This window comes from Astyanax mexicanus, chromosome 25 (genome assembly GCF_023375975.1).
Source record: "Astyanax mexicanus isolate ESR-SI-001 chromosome 25, AstMex3_surface, whole genome shotgun sequence".
NCBI lineage: Eukaryota > Metazoa > Chordata > Actinopteri > Characiformes > Acestrorhamphidae > Astyanax > Astyanax mexicanus.
In genome coordinates, this window is record NC_064432.1 from 16,338,843 (window position 1) to 16,352,250 (window position 13,408).

Consider the following 13,408-nt stretch of genomic DNA (forward strand, 5'->3'; position numbering starts at 1 on the left):
GTGCTGTCAATCAATCTGACACCACGACAACTCCGATGAACCGGCTTTCCTCAGGGCACACTCTCACAGCAGGGCGACGGGACATACGGCGCGCTTACCAATAGGAGCGTTCTGCAGCCAATCAGCGGTGTGAATTAATGGATGTGAATAAAGATGATGCTAGTAATCATTGTCAGAACAGAAAACTGTCTCAGCAAGAAATGCAGGAAATAAACAACAGCAGCAGTTGGAAGATTAAGATATGCGTTTTCACAAGTTCACAAGGCTGTATCTGAGCTAAATAGTTGGGGTCCTGAAAGAATGGAAATGGGACAGAATGGCTGAATGATGCCAGCGTGGGCGAGGAAGCAGGAGTTCACAAGGCCGAGGATGTTTGTGAGGCATGTCTAGATAAATGTGTGTAAACACTGGCACACTTGTTTATCTGGTGACAGTGGGAATGGTCTGAGTGGGCCAGGAACTAGAGGCTAAAGTCATCAATCTGTGCAGACAAAACTAAGCAAAACTGGGCTATTCTGCCTGGAATCTGCCTTTTTTCACACACTCGGTTTCAATGGAGGAGGAAGTGGGCGGCGCACACTGTTGTACTATTGAACAGTAGTATTGTAGTGCATACTGCATTGTTCTGTTTGTTCTATTGTTCAACCGTGCTGTAATGAGCTGTATATAACTGCTGTGTTGAGTTTTATGATTTGTACTATTTTTGTTCAGGACTGTACATATTATTGCACTAGCTTATATACAGTGTATATACTATATTATATCTTGGGTCTGAACATATGACTTTACTACTGCTGAAATTGATTGTACACACTGCTGCATTCTGACTGGGAAGTGTATTATTGTGCTATGGCTGTACTTTCAGCTGATTTTAACTCTACATACTGATGTACATATTCAGTATTCTTTAAGAGGAAACACAATGAAAGAAATGCTGGCTCTGACAGGTCTGGTAGATGGGCTTTAAGCCCATCCAGCTGGGCCTCTTGAGCTGCATTGGTGACGTTTTAAAACCATTCAAATCAAAAAAGCTTCATCCAAACTCAAAAAGCTGCTGTTAAAGGAGCAGGTGATTTCTCTCCTCCATAAGCTTCAGTCTCGTCTAGTCCTTGCGGTGGATGTGAAGCACGAATAGCCTCTCACCTCCTTTTTCAAAAGGTTTTTCTGTGTGGAGAGTAAAATAACTTTTCTAACCCTATACTTGGGACAGAGATTTGGCTCAAGGATGAAAATCATCAGCTGAAAAAGACGGTGTGCAGTTATCGTCCCTGACGGATTCCTCTTTCCACTACTTTTACAGTTTCCTTCATAAAATAGTGTTGAATAGAATTGCTATTCAGAAGGAAGATTACCAGGAGTACCAGGAACAATACATTATTAAAAAGGACACCTATGCATTCAGCCACACTTACACATACATATACATGTAATGCATGTTACAACAAAATATTACAGATGTTTAATATGGTTGTAGAGGTTCCTAAAGGTGTCCTGCAATAATCCATTCTATAGAGCTCGAATATTGCTTTAGTTCCTGCAGATTTTGTGGTAGGGGTGTAGTACTTCCAATCAGAAGCATGTTAGCAGCAGTATGTGGACAAGCATTTTCCTGCTGGAAGAGTGCACCAGAGTGTGCTTTTGAAATAGTACTAAATTTACATATTTAAGGTGTTGTTGGGCTGTCAAATTGCCTGTAATGAAGAAAAGTGATGGCCTTGCATTGACCAAAATCTAATATCCTAGCAACATGTGACATGTTAGACAAAACCACCGATCTTGGAGCTGACCACAGTGTCTCCATACACAGATTCGTTAGTCACCACTACCTTGTCATGATGGAAATGCACATTTTTTCATTATATATGTTGTGTAACACATGCTTTACACTGTACCCTTTTTTGTAGCTTAAAAGATACAGTCCATATCAGTCTTAATTCTTAAATCAATTATCGATCTTGGTAACCTTTATCTTCTGTTTAAATAGTATTGCAATCTGACAATTCCTTTAGGATGCAATGGTTTTATTAATAACAATGTAAAGAGTGTGTGTAACCAGTAAAGAAAACCAGTATGATAAATGTTGGCCCAGTTTTTTTTTAACATTTTAACATTTAGCACCACTTCTTTCTCTTTTTTAGCAGTTGTAAAGTCCGCTGTATAAATTATGCTGGACTCCAGGAGCTCTGCAAATGCATTTGGAATAAATTTCCTCCAAGAGCAGAACAGAACTGAGCAGAATCTAATTGGTTCTGGCCAGTTTGAGCAGCAGGAACAGCTTTGTGATTGGCTACGGTGGAAGGGTTCGATTGCGTTTGGGCGGTGCTTAGAGTCAACTCAATAAAATCATCTTGTAATGGATTGTAGCATGCTGTTTTTAGAGCCCTGAGTAGTCCCTGAAAGCTAGTCGACCGCCTGGTGTATGGTTTGAGGAGCAGCAGGTGGTGTGCGAGAGTACGTGTATGAGAGTGTGTGTGTGTGTGTGTGAATGTCCTGAGGCTTGACAGGGGCCTTCTCTGACACATGGGGGAGGAATTAATTACTGTGGCCCTCCATTCCACACTTCAGAAGAAGAATTAATCAATATGTCTCAGTGAGTAAACTGAGGAGGCCTCCAGCAGACCAGACAGCCAGACACCAAAAGCTCAACAGCATCTGCAATCAGAATGTATTTATCAAAGCCCCTCCCCCCCACCACCACCAATCAACCACACACTGTTAATCATTCAAATGCTTGGGGTAACTTGCTATTTAAAATGTCCCATATGCCCAACCAATGTGCTTGTGTTGAGCTTACATGTTTGGAAGAGAACATGGACTAGGTGGGTTCTAGGTGGGTATTGATTGACTTTGGGTGGGTTTGTACATGTGGTTTACTGGGAACCCGTTGGGCCCCATCCTTATAGCCCATCTTAATCCCACATGGATCCAAGATAGGGCTGACATGGAACCCATCAACAAAACTTTCTAGTAATTTCTGGTTCCCATATAGGTTCCAAATTGGCATGTTATGTAGATACTGAAACAAAGAGGAAATATTACACTATGATGTAGTATATAAAGATGGTTCAAGTGGTTCTTTGGGGACTAGAATGAAACTTTTAAAGACTTTTTAAAAGTCTAAAAGTTTCAATAAATACACTGGCATTCCAAAAATGTCAACTAGATGTAGGACCTCCTCTTGCCACCACATGTTGCCAGTTCTCCAATGTCCAATGTGGGTGGTAACATCTTCAAAAACATGGACCAAGGAACGTTAAATGTCTACTTGGAATTTCTCATCCATCTAGCAATTACTATCTATCAGACCTCAATCAAACTCTAAAAATTCCAGTGTTCAACCTCGAGCACAAGAAAACACCTCACATCTTATACAGGTGTGGGCATTCTCAAGCAGTCCCCTTCCTCAGGTAACAATACCAGACCAATTTTGTGAGTTTTTTTCTTATTAAAACACAAATTCTTAACTTGTGAACACTGTGTACAGACAGCCACGTGCACAATACATATACAGCTCATACATAGCTTCAGTAAGCTTCCTATTCCCACACTGGTGCACATACACACTCATACCCCAGCACACAAACAACAGCACTGCGCAGGATAAAAGGAAGAGCTTCCCCATGGCGGTCTTATCTGCAGAGCCATCCAGCTTTATCTGAGCACCTTATCTGTGTGAGTGTGTTCATCTGAAGGCCCCGTCTCACCCCGCCTGCCACAGCACATCTGATCACATTTCCACATGCATAATTAAACTGGCACCATACAAATGCACTCCGGAAATCCTACCAGCAGACATCAGGGCCAATCTGAAGAGAAGAGAGATCCCCCAAAAGCAGCACCAGGGTACAGCACAGAAACACTTCATAATACAAACAAGTGTTTGGAAACAAATGCTTGGAGACTTTAGCTAACCTCATCTGTAAAGGATAAATAGGCTAATAACTTTAGAATATGATTAAATAAGATTAGATAATAAGACACCATTGTTCTACGATATGCACCATTCCTTTCAAACATTTGTCCATGTGGATATGATTATTTCATTAGGTTCCATCAGATTCTATGAAAGATGTCCTACACAGATTCTATTGGGCAGGCCATTCAAAGCACTGAAATTTGTTATTGTCAATGTAATGAAAACAGTTTGAGAAGACCTTTGCTTTGCCATTAGAAAATACATAAATTATAACAACATATAAATAGTTTGTAGGATTTAAGCCATGAATAGCCTCTTTTCCACTGCAGGACCAAACTGGGCTTAGCTTTTTAATTGTTCCATTCCCAACTGATTTCAAACAGATCCCAGTTTTAAAAGTTTTTTTCTTCATACCATAACCTGTGGAGGAGCTTTATTTACAACCATTCCATCAGAAGATATTCCGACACATTGGCTATTCAACCAAGTAAAAGAATCCATATCAAATGACGCTCAGTGCAGCTTCATTCTTTCCTAAGCAGCCTGAAATGTCTCTGGGTAAAACAACGTAGCCGGTCGGACACCTAATGTAAGTCTAAGTCTATTAGAATGAAGAGCATCATTGGGACGGTAAAGAAACACCACTGCTAATTGCACTGCACCAAAAGTGTGGGACAGATGGGGAAGGAGGGGTGAAGCATTATGAGAGAATTATGAATTATGAAAGTAGATAAAGAGAGAGAAAGAGAGAGACCTACAGACAGAGGAAAAGAGAATGAGACAGGACCGAGATGAAAAGACCTGTCAGGGAGGAGAGAAAGGGAGAGAGCATTTTTCAATAATGCACAGAGCTCCAGGGACATCCATACACGGGGGCCACAGGCCGACTCATAACCCACGCTAATGAAGTCATCGCTGGGGTAACGAAGTGAGACTGATGCCCTGGGATGGGTGGAGGAATCAATGCTGAATGACTGGCTCAGGCACCGCTAAGCTGCACTTCAGTCAATGAACAGCCCGATGATTGACAGGAGGGTGGGGCAGGTAATAAAACGGCGATATTTCAGGGGGCAGCAGGTGGGATGACGGTGGGGGTATGTGTTTCCTCTAGCGTCCTCACCTTAATCCTTATCATCATCAAAACAAATCTGAGCTTGTTTTGCTCCATAATTTAGAGTGTTTAGACACAGTCATTCTAATAACTACAGTATTAATATGAATATATATGATCTGTATCACTCTGTCTGCATTATTTAAATTACTGCATGCTTATTTAGCTGTAACCTAGCAACAGAGTGACACCTTTGATGATATTGATGTGTTATCAGTGGGACTGCAGAACTGAAACCTGTTCATTAAAAATGTTGGATCTATATATATATATATATATATATATATATATATATATATATATATATATATATATATATAAAAAACACAATGTTAAATATAAATACTGCAGCCATTTGTCTTAGACTAGTATGCTTGGTGAAAGGAGCTGCCTTGGGTGCATCGATGGGTGCATTTACATTCACTCCATTATTGTAGAATATCAGAGCTGGTCAGTAATCTGATACATGCATTTACACAAACTTGGGTAATTAGATATCAGGGAAAAGTAATAGGTTTTATGCACCAGACAATAATCAGAATGTTGCTTGGCAACCAGCTAACAATCTCACAGGTTAAAACTGTTTTTAACACACTGAACCACAACATGAACAAACAGTGCCATTAGCTAGAAGATTATTTAGATCATTTTGAAAGTGATTTAAATAAGATTTAAAACATGCATTTACTCTTGGATTTAATCTGATTTAAATGCAACATTTAGTGCATTCAAACTTGCATTGCTTTTTGTCGTGCTGCTTTTTTCTTATATAATCCTGATATTCAAGATATCTGACCAGGTGTAAACAGGGTCAATGTGTTTCTAAGTGACGTTCACATTGGAGAACTGACTATGCTTAGTGCCATGTCCAGGGGGTATGCCTGCCTTGAACCCAGGGATTCTAGTGGGCTCCGATCCCACCACAACTCTCACCCTGGGAGGTCAGTGGACATATGACTACTTATTCTGTTCTAATACAGATACAGAAACATAGGCCTCTTTTCTAAAACCTAAAGCCACAACTTATCATTACACCAGATACAGTTTCTTTTACCACTTGCTGTGTTGCTAAATCAGGACCAGAGAGTGCACTGCACTGGGCATTTCTTAATAATTATGCAACAACTGCAGTTGCTGGCAGTGTGCAGCCTCTACTTTTGCCTCTACTCTTGGCATGCACCTGAAACTTCCGGCGCCGACGCAAGTGGCTGCCTGTTCCAGTAGCTCCAAGAATTTCCCCCCGGGGATCAATAAAGTATCTATCTATCTATCTATCTATCTATCTATCTATCTATCTATCTATCTATCTATCTATCTATCTATCTATCTATCTGCTATCTTGTGACAAAGAGCATACTTTTTTGGATCATTTTTCCTCATTCTCTTTTTGTTTGCAAGACAGCACATCAAAAAAGCTGGTTCTTCACAGATTAAGATACTGTGGTGTGGAAGAGGAAGGAGGACTTGGGACACTCATTGCAAGTACTCAACAGCTCTTTATTAACTGGCTTGCCACTCACTTATAGCCTTTAACAAGGCTAGGAGAGCGAAACCCAACTGCCACCACAGCGCAAACAGCCCTGAGGCCACCAACCCAGCTATCCAACACAAAGATGGTAGGTCCACTTAACCCACCCAAAACATACCCCCATAATGCCCCGCTGGCCCCGGATTACCATACCCCGCCCCCACAGGCACACTAAAAGCTGGCACACACACACACACACACACACACACAGACGCCACAATACAGTCTTTATCATGTTCTGAACTGGAAACATTAACTGTACATCCTGGCAGAAAAGTGATGCAAATGTGTTGCCAATCAATGGGTCCCGATGTCATTAAGCCCTCCCACCAAAGCCCTGTGTTCCATGACACCAAGTGTAAAGCTCAAACTTTCCTTTCCACCTTAAACCATGAAGCAGCTACATTCTGCTGCTTGTGCCAATGCATCATATAAGACGTTACAATAACAGTGGACAGTGCAGTGGGTGGTATTGATTCAGAAAGCAGAAATTACTGTACATCCACATTCAATGCAGGAGGCCCCACATGATATCCAACAGGTCAATACAGCATACTTTAGTGCAGCTTTTTATTTGACACGGCAAAAGTCATGGCAGACAATTCTAGTTCCTGTCCAACAGCATCTGGCATGTCAGTGTATGGCATAATTATAGTATTGACAATACAATCACTAAGTCTTTGTGAACTGTCCTTCAGTCTGACTTCAGTCTGTCCGTTCTCTCTCATTCTCTCATGGCTTTCCCCCTGTCTCTGACTCTGACCTCAATTTGTTTGGACTGTAAGTGGCCGCGAGCAATGCTAACACTTTTGACCCAGAGGTCGATCCTTCCTCATCTCCTCTGAGAGGGGCCAATATTACTGAGAGAAAAACAGATGCTTTATAACAGTGTGTATGTGTGTGTGTGTGTTTAGGAATGTGACCTGACTCCACATGACTTTTATCAACATTTTCAGCTCCTCTAAGGTTGAGTCAAAGTTAATCACTGAAGGCAAAACTTCCATTAAATAAAACTGCTGCTCTGAATCTCGCCACACTGAGCAGCTGAGAGCTGAGAAGGTCAACACAGATGCCATCAGTATATTTAAACACCCGTGCGTGTGAATGGCTGACTGGAATCTCTGCTTGTTTGAAGTTGATCCATAGCATGGGAAAGCAGATGGTGTTTGACTGAATATGCGTAGGAGTCCTGTGCTTCTGCTAGTGAGAAACTCGATTCTTGATTATGCACTGTCGGCCTCTTAGTGGGAAGCTTCCGCTGTGGTTCCGCTCTGGAACCTTTTAAAGAAGTGGAGTCAGGAGTGCTGCTGGTGGTTTGGAATGAAACCCTCTAGACAGACCCTTGCAGGCACCTCTGCTTTTGAGGAACTATAGAGAACTGTAGAGCTCCTCAACCAGTTCCCAAGACATTGCCATGAAGCCAATTGGCAATTGGCCAAGCCTGCAAATCCATCATGATAGTTTCTATTCTAGAACATTTTGGTGCCCAGTCTTTTCCATAGAGGACTGGAGTGGCTGTAGGTTTTTATTCCAGACAGATTAAAAAAGTAGAATTAGGGATGCTGTTAATTGTTTAGAATGAAAAACTACAGCCACCCTGGCTCTTTGCATATAAGATTGAACACCCCTTCCTTTGATTTTTTTTAAGTTTCTAGTTTGCAGAAAAGTACCTATTCTTGAAACTACAGTACTGATATTCTGAATACTCAATTTTGGATAGAATTTTTAAGGTATTAACATTACAGTATTCAAAAAAAGAAATGTCTCTACGGTCCAGGGAAAACTTTCAACTAAATTCTGATATGATACTAAGAGAACTTCATTCTAGAGAACTCAGGACAGCAACTATAAAACCATTATATTTCCAGAGCTGGTGAAACTATAGCTCATTTCAGAAAGACACCCATGTTCATCAACTATTTGCAATAGTTTTATCTCATGGATTGACTGACTGATGATTCTGCTAAACACCCATGCTCTGGCAATTCATGAGCATCCTTTTCTAAGGATCTCCAGAAAGAGGACTGGTACAAAACCTTTGCACTGTGACAATAAAAGGCTATAATCAATAGTTATGTCCTCAATATGTTAATCTCCTGGTGTCTTGTCTTTCCATTCTAGCCCTTATGAACCCAGACAAATGGTCCATCCCTCATTAATCCCCACCATCTATTTATGGTCTGCTTTAACCAGTAACGGGTAATAATCAATAGCTCATTCCAAGCCAAACAACCAAACACTTGATCATTCTGATTTTATTTCTGTACCTTCCACAGCACTACTCCCCCAACATTGGCTGTAGAGATCCAGGTGGTCATGCAATCAATTAGATAGACAGGACAATTGATAGAAAGAACTGATGCATACACAGGATAACTTACTAATCAATGGATAGATATTTTTTTAATGCCCAGGGGGTTGACGCTTTATTGCAAAGCACAGAGTCTTCAAAGACAATCAATAATTCCTTTCTGTTTCTGATTACTGTCAAACTGATCATTTAAATTTGTTCCATAATCTTCAACCCCCACTAACCTTATGATCTCTTACTGTGTATGTCAAGCTGTAGGTAGTCATGCAATCTATTGATCCATGTCCTAATCCATCACCATCACATGCTCAGAAACCTTCATAAGCTAATGAGACTGAGCCGGCTGTCCCATTTAAAGGTGTATTTCTTCTTGTGCCAAATGATTCAACAAGAATATATCAATAGTTCACATGAAGCAAGTTGTCCTGCTCCCTCACGGACCATTCTAGCTTTCATTAATACAGTAAACATGCCATATCCCCCATTTACAATTTATACATATGGCACACTCTAATCAGTGGTTTTCAGTAGTTCTAAAAGAAGTCATAGATAATTCACCTTGTGTTAATTACTTCTGTCCATCACCAATTCCCCTGTGAACCACTGAAATCCCCATTAACACCATGAAACGATTGTCACTCTTGCTCTGATCTTGATCGACCCATTTACATTCCATGCAGCATGGCCATCAAATGCAATCAGTAGCTGCTTCCTATACTCAACTGCTATTTCTATGACCCTGTCTTACCATGCACCATCAGAAAAATATGATGTACCCTCAAATATATGTACAAATATGTCCCTTAACTAAAGGTACTAAAGATCCACCCCTGTGATAGTTTTGTACCTTTTTTTCTGGGAGTGTTTGGAGCTTTGGTCCTTCAGCAAGTCAGTTACCTCAAAAACTCAGTAACACAGTAACACCCCCCCCCCACACACAACCCCAGTTTCCCAGTGTCTTACTATGTGCAGCTCCAGGTAGTCGCCGAGTCCCTTGGCGCTCTCCACCCGAACCAGCACGGCCTCTTTAAGCTGCGTGCTGAAACCCACCGCCAACCGGTCTGCCCGCGTACTCGGCCGGTCGTTGGGTGGCCAGGTGTAGGTGATGAGGGCTCCTCCGCGGCCGAAGATGTACGTAGTCCCGGCTGGAGAAGGGAAAACAGGGAAGAAAAGAAAAGGGAGGGGTGAGGTTGTGGTGGGAACAGGGAAGGAAATGGAGAGAGAAAGGTGAGAGATTAATATGATTATCAGAAGATAACACCAGCACAGGCTTCTGAATTATGAAATCAAAGGTCACAGAGGCACAGAAGGAAAGGTCAGACACATTTTCAGGTTTAATGAGATCAAACTGCGGGAGGTGAACTGAGTGGGGGATGAGATGTAATTTCAGACATATTTAACCTTTTATTTAGGTTTAATGCGTGAATCAGTGTCACATTGAACGCATGTAAATCCTTTTTACTGGTGAATAACTTACAAATGCCAGGTTCTTTTTACATACTGTGAACATTTGGGAAGAATGAACCAAAAAAAATGGTCTAAAAAACACAATCTGGCCATATTAATACATACTTATTGAATAAAAACACAGAATGTCTAATCACAGTGTCTAATCAGTGTGGTCTGATTAGACATTAGGTCTTTGGGTCATTGATTCTTAGATATGCCTATATTACACAGTTGAAGACATTTGCTCAGCTGATGGATTTTGAGAGGGGATTTATCTTTGGACTGAGAAAAACAGGATGATCATTTTGAGGAACTGCTTGCCAGAACACAGCTAAGAAAGAACTCTCATCTCCACCAAACTCCCTTATTGTACCCCCTTCAAGGACAGATATATAGAAGGACTTGTGAACAACTGCAGCAGCAACTGCACACAAACACACACTCAGTACTTATGCTATTTCCCACACAGCTCTACACAGTGCTCATATATTCCTCACGCTATTCTGCAGAGGTAGCCATGGCCACTGTGGCAATTACAGAAACCACAGGGCTCTCGCTCTCCTCAAGGCTGTCTTTTCTCCTGATGAATTTTCTGGAAAGAAACTCAGCAGCTAAATCTGACCATGAAGTGCATGTGGGTGTAACGTTTGTGTGTGTGTGTGTGTGTGTGTGTGTGTCTGTTTGTGTTTGTGTGTGTGTGTGTGTGTGTGTGTGTACTGGGATGTGTCAGAATGCAGGATAATAATGGGTACAGAAACGAGAAGCTGAATATTGGAAAGTAAAGACTTTTCACAGATAGAAAGGCAGGTGAAGCAATAGAAATAGCAGGGGAAATAAAGGGAACAATGGAGAGGCAGATAGAGGGGCAGATAAAGGGGCAGATAGTGAGGTATAGAGAGGTAGATAAAGGGTCAAATTAAGACAAAAAAGTGTTTGGCAGAAGGATGGATAAAGAAGAAGCTAGAGAGAAGGACACTGAATCTTAGACAAAGGGAATGATTAGATAGACAGATATACTGTATACAGAAATAGACGAAGGGATAGAGGCCCAGATAGAAGGGTAAATATATAGGGGTATATCAAAAGAAAGACAGAAAGAAATAAAAAATAGAGGGGTAGATATGAGAGTCAGAAGAGACAGACAGAATATAGATATAAAAAACTAAATAAATAGATGGGTTAGATAAAAGAATAGACTATGGACAAATTAATGGTAGATACACGGGGAAAAATACTAGTAGGTAGAGGGGAAAGAAACATGGCCATATATAAAGACAGAGAGTGGACTGGGAGGAAGATAAGATAGAGGGGTAGATAATGGGGTAGAAAGTGAGACTCTGAAAAAAAGGGAAGACAGATAAGCTGATTATATGGTTAGAGAGATGAATCAGGGATATGGAAGATAAGATGTATAGCCAGACATATGAGCAGATAAAGAGAGTGACAGAGGGGTAGATAGAGGGGCAAATAAAATCTGGACTGAAAGGCAGATAAAAGGAGTCAGTAGAAGAACAGATAATATGTCAGATAGAGGGGAAAAAAGAAAGGAAGACAGTGAGACAAAAAGAGAGGTTGGAAGAAGAGAAAAAGATTGAGGCAGAGGTAGATAGAGGGGTTGATAAAAAGTGAGATAAAGGGGTAAATAAAGGGACAGACACAGAGTGAGATAAAGGGGTAAATAGAGAAACAGACACAGAGTGAGATAAAGGGGTAAATAAAGGGACAGACACAGAGTGAGATAAAGGGCTAAATAGAGGGACAGATACAGAGTGAGATAAATGGGGAGATAGAGGGACAGATACAGAGTGAGATAAAGGGGTAGATAGAGGGACAGATACAGAGTGAGATAAATGGGGAGATAGAGGGACAGATACAGAGTGAGATAAAGGGGTAGATAGAGGGACAGATACAGAGTGAGATAAAGGGCTAAATAGAGGGACAGATACAGAGTGAGATAAAGGGCTAAATAGAGGGACAGATACAGAGTGAGATAAAGGGGTAGATAGAGGGACAGATACAGAGTGAGATAAAGGGGTAGATAGAGGGACAGATACAGAGTGAGATAAAGGGGTAGATAGAGGGACAGATACAGAGTGAGATAAAGGGGTAGATAGAGGGACAGATACAGAGTGAGATAAAGGGGTAGATAGAGGGACAGATACAGAGTGAGATAAAGGGGTAGATAGAGGGACAGATACAGAGTGAGATAAAGGGCTAAATAGAGGGACAGATACAGAGTGAGATAAAGGGCTAAATAGAGGGACAGATACAGAGTGAGATAAAGGGGTAGATAGAGGGACGGATACAGAGTGAGATAAAGGGGTAGATAGAGGGACAGATACAGAGTAAGATAAAGGGCTAAATAGAGGGACAGATACAGAGTGAGATAAAGGGGTAAATAGAGGGACGGATACAGAGTGAGATAAAGGGGTAGATAGAGAAACAGATAAGGAGTGAGATAAAAGGGTAAATAGAGGGACAGATACAGAGTGAGATAAAGGGGTAGATAGAGGGACGGATACAGAGTGAGATAAAGGGGTAGATAGAGGGACGGATACAGAGTGAGATAAAGGAGTAGATAGAGGGACAGATACAGAGTGAGATAAAGGGGTAGATAGAGGGACGGATACAGAGTGAGATAAAGGGGTAGATAGAGAAACAGATAAGGAGTGAGATAAAAGGGTAAATAGAGGGACAGATACAGAGTGAGATAAAGGGTAAATAGAGGGACGGATACAGAGTGAGATAAAGGGTAAATAGAGGGACGGATACAGAGTGAGATAAAGGGGTAGATAGAGGGACGGATACAGAGTGAGATAAAGGGGTAGATAGAGGGACGGCTACAGAGTGAGATAAAGGGATAAATAGAGGGACAGATACAGAGTGAGATAAAGAGGTAAATAGAGGGACAGATACAGAGTGAGATAAAGGGGTAGATAAAGGGACAGGTACAGAGTGAGATAAAGGGGTAGATAGAGAAACAGATAAGGAGTGAGATAAAAGGGTAAATAGATGGACAGATACAGAGTGAGATAAAGGATTAGATAGAGGGACAGATACAGAGTGAGATAAAGGGGCAAATAGATGGACAGA

The 13,408-nt window shown here is 41.2% G+C and overlaps 1 protein-coding gene across 17 annotated transcripts in view; it reads right to left on the minus strand.

Moving 5' to 3' along the window:
• The window catches only part of LOC103040758 (neurexin-2), an 848,474-nt gene that overhangs the window by 100,244 nt on the left and 734,822 nt on the right, over positions 1 to 13,408 (minus strand). For all 17 annotated transcript variants that reach the window (XM_022681896.2, XM_022681890.2, XM_022681895.2 and 14 more), the window contains one exon: positions 9,830 to 10,011. In XM_022681896.2, coding sequence (XP_022537617.1) covers positions 9,830 to 10,011 — 182 coding nt within the window. The remainder of the gene's footprint in view (positions 1 to 9,829; positions 10,012 to 13,408) is intronic.